Source organism: Lynx rufus, unplaced genomic scaffold (assembly GCF_022079265.1).
Source record: "Lynx rufus isolate CCGP_SWC_20201006 ecotype Redwood Valley unplaced genomic scaffold, mLynRuf1.p SCAF_2, whole genome shotgun sequence".
Taxonomy (NCBI): domain Eukaryota; kingdom Metazoa; phylum Chordata; class Mammalia; order Carnivora; family Felidae; genus Lynx; species Lynx rufus.
Genome location: NW_025814834.1, coordinates 38,570,140 through 38,589,292, shown reverse-complemented (window position 1 = coordinate 38,589,292; position 19,153 = coordinate 38,570,140). Strand labels below are relative to the sequence as shown.

The following is a 19,153-nucleotide window of genomic DNA, read 5'->3' as shown; positions in this document are numbered from 1 at the left end:
AATTATTCATAGATAAATGACTATGAAAATCTAATTTATTTGGTCTTTCCCAATTTAGAAAGTGTTCCATCTATGTACTGCGCTCAATGTGCTTGGCACTGGGAATATAAGGGTGAGCACTAAGGAGTTTACAATGTAGTGACTTTGCTGTAATCTCATTAACAATTTAACACTTCAGTATCATTAAGTGCTTTAACTTCAAAGTCCTGGAGTTTTAAGGACAGATGAGGCAATGGAATTCCAGGGTATTCATTTACTCACTTAGCCACTGACATTTAAACAAATCCAAGTCTCACCCTCAGAACAGTGACAACACCTTCCCTTCACTCTACTCCCCTTCTCTCTCTAGTTACTGCCTTTTTCTTCCCTCTCGTTGCTAAACTTCTCAAGAGCTTGATGTACTATCTCTCCTCTTTATCTACTCCTAATCTTTTGCTTGCATCTACCAAAATAACACTAATGCTCCATGGACCCTTTTTCTGAGGTATGCCTGTATAAGGCTTTTAGGTCCTTTAGTGTCTTTGGAAATTGTGTGGAATGGGATTTAACTCAGAGACTAAATTCATAACCATTATGTTAGTGCCTCAAGACATTCTATCAGCTAATCTAATTTCTATAAAAATATATAAATACAACAAAAAGAAAGTGTTAAATTCTTTTAATGTTAAAGTTTTATTTTTCAGCATAAAAAAGATTTATTCTTCTCTGTAAGCACCTTTTAATGTTGAAGTTTTAAAAGAAATTTACCTTAAAGCATGTTCTCCAACCACCGTATTAAAAAAAAATGTATAGACTCTCCTGGCAATCTGATGAAAGCCATGGAAATGCATGTTTACACAAAATGGCATGTAAAATTTCAAGAAGCTCAAGGTCTCCCTGAATCTCCTTCATGGATTTCCAGGTTAAGATTAGAAAGACTCAAAAAGAAAACCCCACTTACTGCCTATACTCATAATTTACAATTATAGCTTTGAGTGGAAGGAGAAGAGTTGAGCAAAGGGGAAAAGGTCATTTTTCTATTACTAAGTGATACTCAATGCCTGCTAATGACATGCTAGGAAATATATAGCATTCTTTAATTATCAATAGCATAGAAGGAAAGTTAAGCAGCATTCAGCCTTAGAGTCAGACTCCTGGGTTTAGACTACAGCTCTGCCTCTCACTAGCGCTGTGTCCTTGGGCAAGTTACTTTACCCCTCTTTTTTTCTGTCTTTATTAGTAAAATGGAGATAAACAGCACTTATCTCACAGGGAGTTTGAGGCTTAAATGTGTTCCTCTGTATAAAGTATTTGGAATAGTAACTGGCACACATAGGTGGATCAGAAAATATTAGCTGTTATTATTAACCTTTAATGTTCTTCACTATCTTTGGAAATCTTCTAAGACTTCTTATATAGTATTCTGAATATAAGTTCTTTGTAGTGACTGTCATTGTTGAGTATTAAGTATTATACTGGGCCACAGATATAGCTCATATAAAATAGAATCCAACAATCTTAAATTGGCTTTCATGGATCATATTTAAATTGTAGACATGGTTCATTTGGTTTAGTATTCGGCACAGTATTTCTTTACATTTCAAATTAGAGGCCCACATTAAAAATTTTTTTAAAAAGGGGCACCGTGGGTGGCTCAGTCGGTTAAGCATCTGACTTCTGCTAGGTCATGATCTCTCTGTTTGTGAGTTCAAGCCCCATGTTGGGCTCTGTGCTGACAGCTCAGAGTTTGAAGTCTCCTTTGGATTCTGTGTCTCCCTCTCTCTCTCTCTGTTCCTCCCCCACTTGCACTCTGTCTCTCTCTCTCTCAAAAATAAATAAAGATTATGGGGCACCTGGGTGGCTCAGTCAGTTAAGAGTCTGACTTCAGCCCGGGTCATGATCTCACGGTCCGTGAGCTCAAGCCCCGTGTCAGATTCTGTGCTGACAGCTCAGAGCCTGGAGCCTGCTTCAGATTCTATGTCTCCCACTCTCTCTGCCCCTCCCCTGCTCATGCTCTCTTTCAGTCTCAAAAATGAATAAATGTTAAAAAAATAAATAAATAAAGATTAAAAAAATCAAAAAAATTTTTAATCTAAAAATCCAGACTTCCAGCTTCTCTTAAGACCTAAAGATTTGGCAACATTAGACTTTATTCCTACACCAAAATGATTTACTAATTTATATAATTCTGTTGAGAAAGTAACTTCTGGTTTTTGTCCTCTCTTTCATTAGAGTAGACTAAAGAGTATGTAAATAATTTTCTCTTTCCTTTCTCTGGAAAAAAATTAATTTTATGGAAAACTGTCTAATCAGAAGCTAAAGATTCTCTCAAGCAAGCTTTCTCTTTATTCTTCTTCTCAGTCTTCTTTGAATCAGCAACACTGAAAATATGTATGAATGATATATATAACTTCAATTCATTCTCCTGTTCTCAAGTTAAATTTTTAAACAAACATGAAGAAAGAGCATCTGGTATCTTTCCAGTAATCTGAGAACTTAATTACTAAAAATTCTTTGATATTCTAAAAAAGTATCCACCATTGATTCTGTAACACCTACATATCTTGTTTTTTTAGATAAATTTCCATGCCTAAGCAAGAATACTAGCATATCCTTCTTTGGTGGACAGATAATTATGCTTTGCTATCAAGTATCAAGCTAACTTGACTTTTTTGGTCACTAATCTGAATTATGAGCCACAGGGATGACATGGGTAAGAGAGTATGTTATATCCTCAGCCTATATCACTGTATACACTAACATGCCTTCTGGACATACTAAATATACAACAGCATCAATTCTTCCCCTATATTCCAAGGCATAATTTTTCTTAATAAAGGTCCCTTAACAATCTAGAATATTTCTTAGAACTATCATCCATGATGCTATTTTCCAATTTATACCAACATTTAATCTTCTCTTCCTAATGTAGCACATTTGACACATTAACTTAAAATTTCCAATGATCACAAATTTAAAAATAATTACAACCTAGCTCTCACCAGGTTGCTGTGAGAATCAGATGAGATAATGCATGTAAAAAAATTTTGAATTTAATTTTGGTTTGTAAATTTCATAAATATAGAATGAGTTAAGTCTTAAAAATTCTGCTCTGCCCGAATTACAAAACACAACAGACCAAAAAATAAAGTAAAATTAATAGAAGGCACAAAAAAATTTTAGTCAATTTTAAAACCACTATATAATTTTTCTGACTAATCAATACTATTATTTATGTTATACATAAATATAACAGGTTATACAATTCTGCAAATTATAATGATGCTGAATAATTTAGTAGCTCTGTTACTTGATAAGTTATTTTTGTAACACTATTTGCTTATGAATTATACTCACCAAAAGAATTTAAAATATTTCAACATGTTTTTATTTATTTATTTATTAAAGTTTATTTATTTTGAGAGAGTGAGCACATGTGTGAGTCGGGGAGGAGCACAGAATGAGGGAGAGAATCCCAAGCAGGCTGTGCACTGTCAGTGCAGAGCCTGACATGAAGTTCGCTCTCACAAACCAGGAGATCAAGACTTGAGCTGAAATCAAGAGCTGTGCACAACCCGACTGAGCCACGCAGGCACTCCAACATATTTATTTATTTTTTTTTTTTTTTGTAAATTTTTTTTTTCAACGTTTATTTATTTTTGGGACAGAGAGAGACAGAGCATGAACGGGGGAGGGGCAGAGAGAGAGGGAGACACAGAATCGGAAACAGGTTCCAGGCTCTGAGCCATCAGCCTGACGCGGGGCTCGAACTCACGGACCGCGAGATCGTGACCTGGCTGAAGTCGGACGCTTAACCGACTGCGCCACCCAGGCGCCCCCAACATATTTATTTTTAATATAATTTACTTTTTATTTTTTACAAACTAAGCACACACAACATAAAAAGTCATTTGGAAATGTTTGTTTATATGAGAGTCTAAAATTTTATTGGATTATGACTTATAGCACAGTATGAGCAACATAAAATCTTTATAAGACATTCATTTAGCCAAAAATATTAGTTTGTTTGCAAATCAAGAATCAGCTCTCAATTCTTAGGAATGAAACCATCACCTTAAAGCCAGGGGTGGCCAACTATGACCTATCTGTGAAGAATGGTTTTTGGATATTATTAAAGCAGGAGAAAGAAGGAAACGGAAAAAGATTGGGGGGGGGCGGGGAAGAAGCAACTGTAGCAGTAGCAGCAGCAAGAGACCATATTTGGTATGTTAAAATATTTCATTATCTGGCCCTTTTATAGAAAAAGTTTGTAACCTATGCCTTATAGTATCTATTTACAAGGCAATCAATAATCAACCAGGAATCTCTTACCTGTCCAAGAATTTGTGAAAAGGAAGTCTTAACTGTCACCTAGTTTAAAATAATCATAAAAAAAGAGGTTATTTCTCCTAAACTCTTCTAGTTCACATTTTATTAAATTGAACACTTCTGCACATCACTAAACACAATCGTTAATTTTTTTATAATAACCAACCTAAAGGCACTTACAGTCTTAAAAGGATCCTCTGAACCAGAAATTTTAACTTGCAATAAGTAAGTTTATTATAAATAAATATAAATATAAATAATAATAAGTATAGTTTTATTATTCAATATATTTTCCTTCTAATTCTTTGATAATTGGATGAATGCTATGGTACATGTGATAGGTAACCCTTTACTAACTAGAATTTTTGATTAACCAGAATCTTACTATTGGGTCATATAATTTAAAGGAATTTACTGATTGAGTCCAGAAGCTATACATATGTCTGAATAATTAGGCACAAATTAACCTACTACATAACTGATATTTTAAAAACCTCAAACCTACAACTGTACAGCACTAAGTATAGTTAAGCTAAGCCAATTCTGAGTAAATTTCATAAAAACAAGTTTCACATGATATAAGACCAGGAACAAATGGAGTGTATTTGGTAAAATTTAAGCCAAAACAATGTATTAAAAAGAAATTCATCATTAATTATCTCTAATATATATAAATATACCCTTTTTGATATTAGCAAGTCTGGGAAAAGGAAATATGTATTTCATAAGGAAATTATAAAATGGCTATTTATAATACTGACTTTTTAAAAATGTAAAGTAGTTAAAAAATATTGACATTTTCAGAGTGTGCAGTACATGGAGCCAAATTATTATGCAATTCTCACTATCACTATTAGAACTATGAAGACATGTTAAAAACCATTACAGCCCTACAAAATCCTTCAATGTTAGAAACAATGAAGATACCAAACCAATAATAAATTCCATGAAATCTAAAATAACTCATAATTTAGGTTCAACTGAAACTTGTTGCTACGAACAGATTCTATTCATGTAACCTACCAATTCTAGTTTACTCCAAGAAAGTCAATTCTAATGAAGAATCCAAATAAGGTTGATTGAAAGGAATTGCATGGAAAGAAGTTATTTCACATAAACCAGAAACCACCATTAAATGTATATATACTTCAATCCCTTAAACCTGGAATCCTTAGAACCTGGCATATTTGGATACATAGGGACTCTTATTATAGTCCATGAATCCATAAGGGTAAATGTTGCTCAAGTCTATTTCCCTTCTCTTATAGCAGAGATCTGTTGGTTGTTAAAACAAACACAATAGGCACTACATTGCACATTAATGACTAACAGATTTAAAAAGCTAATGAAAAGGAAAGAAAATTCTTAAGCTTATCCAATAGAGCTGGAAACCAATACACATCATGTCAATTATTGCAGAAAAGCCGTGTCAGCTGATTTCATGATATTCTTCAATTTACAGAGGATTTTGGACTTTGGGTTTCTAAATTTAGAAGGTTAGCCTACAGTCTCAATTTTTTGCTTATTTTCTACTATTTATTAAGATGTATATTTTTAATAGTCCACCTAGGAAAATACTAGGGTGGTGCTAACAGGCAAAATGCAGAATATTTAAAGCATCATAAATGTCTATTTTGTGTATTTATTGGCTTCCACATTGCCATATATCTGAGACTAATATAAAAATATATTTCCTATTTATTCTATAACTAAATCTTAAAAATTAAGCAAACATACAACTTACTTCATACTGACAGTCTGAAGATGTGTACATTTTTAATAATGCTACCTGGCTCTCGTTTTCTGGTTGAGCAATATGGAGTTTCAGAGAAATTTCTGTGGAAGATGGTACCCTGAAAAGATAATTCAAGTATCATTTCTCAAATACAAAATACTGTTAAATAACCATGGCTAACTCAATCCTTGCACAACACAATGACAGAATGGAGAGGAAGACACATGTCAGACATGTTATTAAAAATGGGACACTTTTCCAATCCTATCACAGTCATTTGCTCGTTCAACTAGGAGAGAAGTTGGAGGATGGTTTAGGAAGGGGTTGATGTTCCAAGCAAGTAAGGTTTAAATTTTTTTTTTTTAAGGTTTATTTTTATTTTTGAGACAGAGAGAGACAGAGCATGACCCGGGGAGGGTCAGAGAGAGGGAGACACAGAATCGGAAACAGGCTCCAGGCTCCGAGCTGTCAGCATAGAGCCCGACGCGGGGCTTCCCGCGAGATCGTGACCTGAGCTGAAGTCGGCCGCTCAACCAACTGAGCCACCCAGGCGCCCCTAGTAAGGTTTAAATTCTAGATCATTTAGGTAAGAATACTACATTATCTTATGAGCACAATGCTACATAAAGGATAGTTACATTTTATTAAGAGGCACTTAGTTTCATTAAAATTTCACTATGATTTAAATAAACAGAATATGTATTATTCAAAAACACCAAAGTTTAAGATAAATTCTTTAATATACTTACTGTGCAATAGTTAGTGAATCCTCATAAGACCAAGGAATATGAAGTTTATAGATACTAGTTATTTCTTCTGTGAAAACATAAAGGAAATACATGTTAGTAACCTTATGTTACGTTAAATGTTACATAAACTACTATAATACCTAACTAACTAGTTACCCATTTCATAAAAAATAACCAGTAAGAATTATATCACATAAGAAATTATGGAGAATTATTAACTAATAATGTTTAATTAGACTAACAAGAGATATTAAAGCATATGGGAAATACTAAGAAACTGAAAAAAAGCTAAACCTGAATTACTATAGTGAGACAGAAAGATATATAGTATTTTTTAAAAATGTGGATATTTAAACTGATACAGTTGAAGATGCTTAGTGTTAAGAAAGGGTCTGTGTTAAATCTGTTGGAAACAAACAGTTTTTCTACTATCATTTATTTAATTTTAATTCACATAAATACACAAAATAATAAGCACTACAGAAAATTCAAGTAAAGACCTACTGATTCTTCAAATGACAATACTATTCTTCTCAGAAAATACACTTACCTTTTACTCCTGAGCACTTGCTCACTACGTTGATTTTAAAAGCTTGGTATATCTAATAAGCAAAACAAAAACAAAAAAATAAAAGTTTATTTGTTTGCTTAATTACATAGTAAAGTAAAATCAAATCCTTGTTATAATCAGGATAATTACCTGTCCAAAGTTTAGAAGTTCTATATTATAAAACAGGCCACTTGTATTTAATAACACTTTCCTTGAAGAGAGTCCTGTTGAATTGAAAGCATTGTATTACTTAGAACACCAAAGAATTTTTTTAAAAAGTACTGATTGCTTAATAATGCTAGCACATTTTTAATCTTAAAAAAGAGTTTAAAGATTTTCATTTCTGGTATGGAAGAGTGAACTAAAAATCTTATCCTCCTTCAATAAATTCTAGATAACATTTATAATGTATGTATTTTAAAAAGTCAAGTATAAATTTCCAATTTCAAAAAGGTATGCTTTCTTGGTAGATCTCTTAGAAGTTTGTTATCTTTAATGAGATGAGTGATTCAGAGTTTCCTTTTTACCAAAAATAAATAAACAAATAAATAAGGTGGGTGAGGGATAAAAATCTAAAGGAAAAGGAAGTTTCCTCTCTCAAGTAACAGATTCTTTAAACAAATGGAATACTAAAAAAATATATTTTAAGAATGGGTCATGCCAAAAGGGTAAGGAGCCAATCTAAAATGAGCTCTTAATATCCAATACTGGAACAACTTAAAAAAAAAATGTAATGATAGTATTAAATTATAATCCAATGAGCCTGGGTGGCTCAGTCGGTTAAGCAGCCGACTTCAGGTCATGACCTTGTGGTTCACGATTTCTAGTGCCATGTCTGAGGCCTGCTTTGGATTCTGTGTCTCCCTCTCTCTCTCTGCCCCTCCCCCGCTTGTGCTCTTTCTCTCTCTCAAAAATAAATAAAAACATTTAAATATAATAGAATGAATAAAGTAAATATCCATGAGTCATACTGACATAAATAAAAACTGAGTAAGTAAATAAATAGAGAAGGGACAACTTTACTTTCACAAAAATTATAATACAGAATACCAGTAATAATTGCCTCAGACTAGAAGAACCAGGGGTGCCTGATGGCTCAGTCGGTTAAGCATCTGACTTCGGCTCAGGTCATGATCTCGTGGTTCCTGAGTTTGAGCCCCACATGGGACTCTCTGCTGACAATGCGGAGCCTGCTTGGGATTCTCCCTCTCCCTCTCTTTCTGCCCTTCTCTCTCTCAAAATAAATAAACTTAAAAAAAAAAAGGATGCTAAAATTAGTGGGTTATTTTGAAGATAAACAGGGTACTTAAATATTCTCAAAGTAGTCCCCCCAAGATATTTATTAAGTACAAAAAGGAAATGAGTAAATTTGCAGTGGAGAAACCTGGCAGACACTACCTTAACCAAGTAATCAAGGTTAACGTTGCTAGTTATGTGTGCAATGATATGATACACTGAGATGTATGCATCGCTTTGGTGATATGCTTGTTAAAAAAAGCACAATCTTAATCTAATCATAAGAAAGCATCAGACAAATCCAAATATTTGATATTCGATATTCTATAAAACAACTGACAAATACTCTTCAAAAGGTGTCAAAGTTATGAAAGACAAGGAAAACCTGAGGCACTATCAAGACTAGAAGAGATGATGAGGTGCCTGGGTGGCTCAGTCAGTTGAGCATCTGACTTTGGCTCAGGTCATTATGTCATGATTTGTGAGTTTAAGCCCCACATTGGGCTCTCCGCTTTGGACCCTCTGTCTCCCTCTCTGTCTCTGTACCTCTCCTGTTCACGCTCTCCCCCTTAAAAATAAATAAACATTAAAAAAACCAACAAAGACTAGGGGTGCATGGGTGGCTCAGTCAGTTAAGCATCTGACTCTTGGTTTCAGTTCAGGTCATGATCTCATGGTTCATCGTTTAGAGCCCTGTGTCAGGCTCTGTGCGGACAGCTCAGAGCCTGGAGCCTGCTTCAGATCCTGTGTCTCCCTCTCTCTCTCTGCCCGTCTCCCTTTCACACTCTCTTTCTCTCTCTCAAAAATGGATAAACATTAAAAACAAAAAAAGACTAGAGAAGATGAATAGGACATGACAACTGAATGCAGTGTGGGAACCTAGAGAACAGTGGTGGAAAAACTGATGAAAACCAAATAAAGCCTGTAATTGGTCAATACTATTGTACTAATTTCTTAGTTTTGAAAATCGTATTATTCATGTTAAGGTGAATGAAGGATATATAAAAATTTTGTGCTCTTTCTATAACTGTCCTGAGTGTTCAAAATTATTTCAAAATAAAATTAAAAAAAAAATTTAGTTATGTGTATTTTACCACAGTAAAAAAAAAAAAAAAAAAGAAAAGAAAAGAAAAGAAAAAGAAACCATAGAAGAATTAGAGAAATCTTAAAACTTCCATACGGCAGGCAGCTATTTATACCTTACAATAAACATTAAAAATTTTTTTTAATTTACTTTGAGAGAGAAAGAGCATGCGCACAAGGGAGAGGCAGAGAGAGAGAATCCCAAGCGGTCCACGCTGTCAGGTGCAGAGCCCATCATGGCGCTTGAACCCATGAACCATGAAATAATGACCTGAGCTAAAACCAAGAGTTGGGGGCTTAACCGACTGAGCCACCCAGATGCCCCTAACTTATAAATAAACATTTTATTAAAAAGGCCAATATGTAGTATTTTATTAAAAAGGCCAATATGTAGTATAAATTCATGGAAGAACACACATACATACATACACATACACACACACACACACACACACACACACACACACACATACACACACACACGATTACCAACAAATGTACATGATTAGGGAGAAAATTAAACTTTCCATTTTCAAAAGATGCCTGCTGGCCCAGTATTAAATAAGAATCAGAACACTGAACCACATCATATATTTATTCTAAGAACTATACTTCAAACGCACAACATTTAATGTTACAGTCTCTCCATTACTGCAACTGACTGGCATAAAATAAATCACTCTGTTAAAAATAAAAGCAATTCTTAAGATTTCCAAAATCAAAGTACTTACCAAAGGAAAAAAGATGAGTTACAGGAAGCTGAATGGTTCTCGTCTCTTTTTTAAAGAATTCACAATCCACAACAAACTAAAATATAAAATATTGATTTATTAGAAAAAATAGAATTAAATTTATAGTAAAATATCTTCACTTGATGTTTGAGTAGAAAATAAAAGTCTATAAACTAGCTTTGCGGAAGTTATTACCTATCACATTCTAACTCTGGCTATACTTAGATGGCCAACAATTACTCAAGGAGGGATACTAAACTAACAAAATCTGATGCACTATCTTAATTTCATAGACAAATTATTGGAGGATCATTTGTGTAACAGCTGATGTATAGCAGTTTTCTTCAGGTTACTTTTAGGTGTTCGTAGAAGAAAGACTTTAAAAGATGGATCAAAGCATTAAGAACCAAGGTTAACTCAAGATTAATTAGAGATTTAAATAAAAATCTCTGAATACTTTCAAAGTCAAAAAGAAATGATTTTGTTACATTTACTTTTGTAAAAATCCCATATTTATTATGTATCTACAACACTTTAATTAGAGAAAAGTCTTACAAAAGACTTGGAGGCAGACATACTACCATTCATCTACCAATCGTTAACGCTATATGTATGATTATTTCAGGTTAAACAGTGATTGGAATAAATGGAAAAAAAGGTTTAGTGTGTATAAAGCAAGAAAAAGAAATACTATCTTGGGGCACCTGGGTGGTTCAGTTGGTTAAAAGTGTCTGGCTCTTGATTTCAGCTCTGGTATGATCCCATGGTTCAGTTCATGGGATGGAGCCCCGTGTAGGGCTGTGCACTGACAGCATGGTGCCTGCTTGGGATTCTCTCTCCCTCTCTCTGCCCCTCCCCTGCTTGTACACTCTCTCTGTCTCAAAATAAATAAACTTCTTTTTTTAAGTTTAAAAACTTGAGAGAATCCCAAGTAGGCTCTGTGTGCTATTAGCAAAAAGCCCAATGTGGGGTTCGAGCCCATGAACCATGCATGAGATCATGATCCAAGTCAAAATCAAGAGTCAGACACTCAACCAACTGAGCCAGAGGTGCCCCTAAATATACCAAAAAAGATGCCATCTCAAAAAAAGTAAAATTAAAATGTTACATTGGCATGATTACAAATTTTTGTAATGGCATTTCTTTTGTAAAAACATTTCTACAACAGCATAAAGGAACTTTGCCCTAAGCTGTCTGCAATTAGAATGTTATCATTAAAATAATTTCCAAAAGGAAACCAAATTTCTTTGGTCTATAGGAGCCAAAGAAAAAAATTAATCTGATGCTTAATTGTAGTGAGCAAGTAGTTTGCTGTTGATAGGAAGTAGAAAGCCAGTGAGGTTTATCCTAGGGTTTTCCAATAAGTGCACCTTGGATTGTGCTTGAAGCTCAAATAGATTGTTATTTTGTTTGCCTCTTAGGTGGATTTTTTGTTTCTGAAAGTGAAAAGCAGATGTGGGAAAATGCTATTTGACTACAGTGCACACAAGGGAATAAAAGGAAATACTTGTCAAGGGGCTTTGCTTTATTCCCTGCTTCTATACTTACATGGCCAAGAATACCATCAGACACTTTCCTTATAGAAAACCACCGTTACAAGGTTAGGGCAATCATTTACTGAATAGGATTATTCATCTTATTTTTAACAAAGCATTTTTAGTGAGACATTGCCTCAGAGAACCATTTTAACTTTATTATTTTTTTAAGTTTATTTATTTTGAGCGAGAGCGCATGCGAGAGAGGGAGGGGCAGAGACAAATGGAGAGGGAGAGAATCCCAAACAGGCTCTGAGCTGACAGTCCAGAGCCTGATGTGGGGCTTGATCTCACTAACTGTGAGATTATGACCTGAGTCAAAATCAAGAATCTGACATTCAACCAACTGAGCCACCCAGGGACTCCAACAGAGCATTTTAAATCACTTTGTATAGGTATTTAAAATAATATAATTTTTATTGTTGCTTTAAAAATTTGGCTATGCCCTTTAAAATGGAATAAACCCATACCCAAGAAAAGAATTCAAGGTTCTCTTTCTAATGAACTTAATTATTTGTTTTCTATCATCAAAAAAATGCAATTCCATATTTGTATATTGAAAATTGTATTATCAGTTGACTGAAAAATAAATTCAAACTATTTAAATATATGTATCCTTCTGATGATGGGTTATAACAGATATAGAGAAATTATGAAAGGCCTAAATGGGTGTGTAACAGTACAGTCAGCAAGTGGTACTTTCCAAAGAGCATTAAGACATATTAAATATTCATTAGGCTGCTAAGGCTGCCTATTTGTGAAAGGCTCATTCATTTCTTGGAATAACCAGAGACGGCCTTTCCAAGTTTGGGAAAGATGTTTAATTCATTCAAAACCAACTTACCTGACAGAAAACCCCCTAAAGAGAGCTTTTAGAATTGAAGATGTTGAATTATCTCTCACTTGAGCTAAGCAAAACAAAACAATCAATCTATTATAAGGTACTTCTAGATTCAGTCTTTGAGTTAATCTCTGACTACATCCCCTTTTTCCTTTATCTTTAAAATTTTCCTAATGATTTTGGCCTCAAATTTCTACAATTTTCTCATTCAAAAAACATTTTTTGAGCATTTATATGGTAGTGAGTTGGTAAAGGTTGAGGATGCTGAGTAGAATAAAATCTATCTGGTCTTAGTCTCAAAGAATTCACAATATGGTGGTGGGAATAGAGACATAAATTGTAATTCAGTATAATAAATCCCTCAAAGTTAAAGTGTCATGGAAGCAAGAGGTTGCCTAAAGGAGTCATGAAATGGAAAACAGGGGACACTTAAGCTAGATTTTGAAGGATAAATTTGTTGGGTGAAATATGGAAAGGGGAATAGAGGGTCTTTTACCTCCATTTTCTTGCTTCTCCCTCCCCCAACTTCTCTTAAAAATCACCATCTCTACCAAGTGGGAGTATTTCTATTCCCACTTCCATATTCCAAGTCCTCATAACCCCTTATGAAGTATCTTGTCTGTTTCTAATCCATGCACACTATAGATTCATCTTCCAAAACGGCTGATTCCATTTCTGAAAATCTTTCAGCTGTCTACTAACTTGTGAATTCTATAAAGTCCTGAATCTTCCAATCAAAGTCCTCCATAATATGGCCATGGACTACTTTCCCAGACTTTTCTTCCACCACTATTCTACCCATGGTGGCCATCTTTTTAAAATTACTGTTTACTTATTCATTGTTTTCCAAACATATCCTACACTTTCACACTTGCATACTTGGATCTATTTCTTTGACCCAGCAGTGCTGTTCATTATAACTTTCTGCAATGATGTTACTATTGAGCACCTGGAATGTGGCTAGTACAACCAAAGAAATTAATTTTTTATTTTATTTAGTTTTGTTTTTGAATTAAATAGCCACATGTGCTCATAACACCCATATTGGATAGCACAGGTCTACAATGTTCATTCTACCCATAAAAATCTTAACTATCCTTTAAGGCATTTTACTTTATTATTTAAAAATCTTTTTTTCATTTTTATTTATTTGAGGGGGGGAAGAGAGAGAGAGAGAGCGAGCGGACGCAAGCAGGGGAGAGGTGCAGAGGAAGAGAGAGAAAGAAAATCCCAAGCAGGCTCCATATTCAGCCCAGAGCCTAAGGCAGTGCTCGATCCCACCATCTGAGACAAAATCAAGAGTCGGATGGTCAACTGACTGAGACACCCAGGCACCCCAAGGCAATTTTAAATATCACTTCATAATAAAGCGTTTCTTCGTTCCATCATTCAGAGATAGCTCCCCTTCTTATACTTATTTATTTACTATATTCTGATTTGTATTATATTTTTGGGTATCTCACTCTTCCCTCGGCTTCCAAATGTTTCTCTCCCCTACCCAACAGTACGTAGCTTTTTGAGAATAAGATTGATTTGTGGGCCTCCTATAATTCCTGGTAGAGTCTTAACATAAAAGGGTACTCAATAATGAATAGATTTTGAAAGAATAATATATAAATTAAGTTCCCACTTTGAACACAGAGACTTAGGTTTATTCTACTTAGTTCATGTTAGAATAGATGATCCTATGATTTAACAGTCTTAGGTGGATCACTGAACTAGCCACTGTTTTAGATAAGCATTATACTAATGAAGTCATCAAAAAATAACTTAAATATTTAGCATGAGTATCCATAAAACATTCTGATAATAACCTTAATCCATTTGTTACCTTACTTCCATGAATAGATGGTACATAAACCACAAGATGAGACAAAGAAGGATAGTCTTGAAGTCTTAATGTCAGAGACTAAAAAAAAAAAACAAAAAAAACCCCCACAATATAAACAGCTGATTTCTGATGGTACACAGAGCTTTAAGCATGTTAAAAGATAAATTACAAACACTAATTTCTTATTATTTTGTTATTAAAGAAACTGATTTCAAACTTCACATTTAGGACTTCGTAAAATTCCCATATTTACATTTTCAGGTTAATAATCCTGCTGAAGTCAAATTCCTGATAATTTTGTAAGTACAGACTACCAAAAATATTCCTTGAACTATATCCCTTCTTGTAAAACAAATGACACTTAATACTAAATTTAGTGGTTTTACATAATCATTTCCAGATATGGTATCTTTTATAACTTGTCCATTTGTTTTTTTATAACATACTATGATTTCTACATTTATTTTGGTGGTATATGACAAAGAGCATTCAATGAATGAATAAATGAATACTAAAAATAATGGAAGAGTTGCAACTTAACCTCAAATGATTTTGATCTAGCCCAAGCAGTAAAGACTTGCCATCTAACGATGTATATAAACATCACCTCCTGGAAATTATTCAGCAAATGACATGAAGACACAATACGACTAATAATGTACCTTATCAAATGAACATCTCTATTTTCAAAATTAAGACCAGATCCTTTAGTCCATATTTTGAGGAATGATTAGATAGGAGACTGGTCGATTTAATGAAAAACGAAGCCACCGTATACAGGGATTTCTTTTTTAAGTTTATTTATTTTGAGAGAGACCATGAGCAGGAGAGGAGCAGAGAGAAAAGAAGAGAGAATCCCAAGCAGGCTCCACGCTGTCAGTGCAGAGATCACTGGGGAGCTCAATCCTATGAACCATGAGATCATGAGCAAAAATCAAGAGTTGGACGCTTGATCGACTGAGCCACCCAGGTGCCCCCAAATATAGTTTTTAAATCCAATTTTTTTTTTCCTGGAAGTAGGAGTGGGGATGGAAGTAGTTATATGTGATAACAATTTGTATGCATTAAGAAATTTCTGCAGACAGTTAACTTTCTCCAGTGTTTTTCAGAAGCACATATGTGGGCAAGTTGAACAAAGGTGCTGAAGCTACAGAACTGTTAACGAGTGGCCCTCTAACAACCTGAGCAGATTCACCTGTGAGTGTTTTTAAACTCCTAGGCTTCACCTCTACTTGGCAGTCTCAACAAGACTTAATACATTCTACTGTAAATGAAAAGGCCTTAAAGAGGTCTCAAAAATCACAGTGACAGGCAATTGAGACTACCCAGACAAATGGTAGATTAATTATGAAAGATTAATTAGAAAGAACCATGGTTACTTTGTGTAGTTATCCAAATAGCTTTTGTTATTTATTTGCAAGAATAATTTTTTCTCAAGAATTATTTTTAGGATCAGAATACTCTGAAAAGGTAACAGTGCCAAAAAATTTCCTTATAAAATTCTCATATAGTTATAATGTTAGTAGGTATGAACAATATAATAATTCATGCAATTGTTATATTGACAAATAAGATTAATATGAAGTTTGGAAATTTTTCAGTGTTTTAAGGGATTTTAAAATGCCCTTAATGCTGGGACAATACACACTGGAAATCAAACACCAAGTTTTGGGGAGCCTGGGCAGCTTAGTCAGTGAAGTGTCCAATTCCTGATCTCAGCTCAGGTCTTGATCTCAGGGTCATGAGTTCAAGTCCCACGTTGGGCTCCAGGTTTTGATGTCAGAAACCCTCTAAGTTCTGCTGCTGTTTGCAGAGCAAGGCTATGATGCTAAAGTATGATTAAGGCAAAATGGTGACAAGATAGTTTTCTCATAGGGGCGCCTGGGTGGCGCAGTCGGTTAAGCGTCCGACTTCAGCCAGGTCACGATCTCGTGGTCCGTGAGTTCGAGCCCCGCGTCGGGCTCTGGGCTGATGGCTCAGAGCCTGGAGCCTGTTTCCGATTCTGTGTCTCCCTCTCTCTCTGCCCCTCCCCCATTCATGCTCTGTCTCTCTCTGTCCCAAAAATAAATAAAAAAAAAAAAGTTGAAAAAAAAAAAAATTAAAAAAAAAAAAAAGATAGTTTTCTCATATAAGGTAGGTATCTTTAGAAAGTTAATTTTTGTGTTTGTTTTCAACAATAAATCCATTTTGGCTTACCAAATTCTTGGCCTGCTGTGTTGTGTTTTGAAGAAACTTCTTCATTGTACCCATGGAAGAAACATTCCATGGGATTGGCATTTAAAAACTGAATTTACAAGTGCTATGCTGGACTCTTCTATTTATTACAGTTCAGTCAGCAGCAATGCTAAAAGTGGTATGATTCTATGAACCTAACATTGCTTTCATTGAGATGATATAAATAAAATCCACAAAATCTTATTAATCTTTTCCCTTCAACTTGATGACAAAATAATTTTGTGTTCTTTTTACAAATGGCTAACACATATATAATTTTGATTTTCATGAAAATGGAAAAATTTATGTTTAATAATTATAATCCTCTTCAGATGAGAACACCAAAGATTGAAGAATATTATAATCCTTGTTTTCTAAACTTCCTTCTTCCATTTTCCCCCTTCTAAATTTCAGTAGGCTTTTAACATTGTCTGACAACCTCTTTCAGCATTCACTATAAAAAACAGCTGGAATAGCTTGTTCTCCTGCTGTTCAGCCAGCTATTTCTTACATTTAGAAGAAACACATAGGGGTCCAGAACTAGATGAATACATTGTTTAATCTTTGAGATCAAACATATATTATAAGGATATTATTATTTAAGAACTAACTTTTTAAAAATAGGAGCAAAGTAATATCCTATCAGGGTTTTCTTTTTTTTTAAGTTTACTTAGAGAGAGAGCCATGAGTGGGGCAGGCGTGGAGAGAAAGAATCCCAAGCAGGCTCTGCGGTGACAGTGGGCTTGAAGTCATGAACTGTGAAATCATGACCTGAGCCAAAAATCAAGAGTCAGACGCTTACCTGAGTTACCCAGGTGCTCCTCTATCAGATTTTAATCATTTATTTCCTCCGAACTCTAAAATAACAGATTGGTTAGGATATCCAAATTGGAAATTCAAGGAAAGATGTATGAATGATTATGAGTTATGCCCTAATACTTTTGTTTGTTTTGCTCCTGCCTACATTAAAGTAGAATCCGTGAGAGACATTAAAAATGTTCATGTGAATGTAATCACTTTCCTATACTTGTGTCTTAAATACTTGTCTCTTAAATACAAAGCCACATGACTGAATATGCACAAAGTAAGGATGACCAAGATGACAGAAAAAATTGCAACCATTTCAAAGTCAAGTGTGAAGTAACTAGCAATTATTCATTCTGTCATTCCTCTCTGTTAGTAAAGTTGACTATACATAAAAATATAAACATTCATGAACACAAATTAACTAACTAAACTGGAGTGGGAGATGACTGGGACCAACCAGATGGCTTCACTTTCTTTTTTAAAATTTATTTATTATTTTTAAAAATTTATTTATTTATTTTGAGAGAGAGAGAGAGAGAGCAGAGGAGGGGCAGAGAGGGAAGGAGAGAAATTCCAAGCAGCCTCCACACCATCAGCCCAGAGCCTGTTGTCAGGCTTGAACTCAAGAACCATGAGACCATGATGTGAGCTGAAATCAAGAATCAGAAGCCTAACCAAATGAGCCACCCAGGTGCCCCAGATGGCTTCACTTTCAAGTTTATGAGGCTAGGATTCATTATGAAAATACATTTAAAAAAAATTTTTTTTGATGTTTATTTTTGACAGAGAGCTCAAGGAGGGGAGGGACAGAGAGAGAGGGAAACACGAATCCAAAGCAGGCTCTAGGTTCTGAGCTGTCAGCACAGGGCCTGACGTGGGGTTGGGACCCAAGAACTGTGAGATCATGACCTGAGCCAAAGTCAGAAGCTTAACAGACTGAGCCACCCAGGAGCCCCTGAAAATACATTTTTAAAGTATAAATTTACTTGAAGACTAAAAATTACCAATCCTGATATAATATTATGGGTTATAATAAATACAATTTGGAAATTACAATGGATATTTTCATCAAATTTTAGAACTGTTTTATTTTCCCAACAATATTAACCTTTTGTAAAAAGACTTGCTGACCTGTCAGAGTTAAGGAAATCACTAACAATTAAATAAATCCCATGGAGTACTAGATAAAGTAGAGTTATCCAAGTGCTTGACCACAAAGTGATGTTGAAGTTGATCTGGAAAATTACTTTGCACCTCTTTAAGATGCTCACTTCCCTACTGTAAGTCCTCTCCAAAACTCAAACTACTTCTCAGCTTCTATTTTAAGATAGACCGTTCCAAACATACTCTCAAATTCAATTTTAAAAATTTATCTAGCTCTTGGTATGATGCTGTAATATACAGATTTAATTTTATTAAATTTTTTTAATTATTTATTTTTGAGGGGGAGAGAGAGAGAGAGACAGAGTGCAAGTGGGGGAGGGGCAGACACAGAATCTGAAGCAGGCTCCAGGCTCTGAGTTGTCAGCACAG

General features: G+C 34.6%; 1 protein-coding gene across 1 annotated transcript in view; it reads right to left on the bottom strand.

The window, feature by feature from the left end:
* PGAP1 (post-GPI attachment to proteins inositol deacylase 1) overlaps nt 1-19,153 on the bottom strand; it is a 76,923-nt gene that overhangs the window by 10,797 nt on the left and 46,973 nt on the right. Inside the window, exons 13-19 of the mRNA XM_047085176.1 lie at nt 14,600-14,677; nt 10,393-10,468; nt 7,493-7,566; nt 7,343-7,394; nt 6,793-6,859; nt 6,053-6,161; nt 4,312-4,350 (exon numbers count right to left, since the gene is read on the bottom strand). Of these exons, the coding sequence (XP_046941132.1) occupies nt 4,312-4,350; nt 6,053-6,161; nt 6,793-6,859; nt 7,343-7,394; nt 7,493-7,566; nt 10,393-10,468; nt 14,600-14,677 (495 nt within the window). The remainder of the gene's footprint in view (nt 1-4,311; nt 4,351-6,052; nt 6,162-6,792; nt 6,860-7,342; nt 7,395-7,492; nt 7,567-10,392; nt 10,469-14,599; nt 14,678-19,153) is intronic.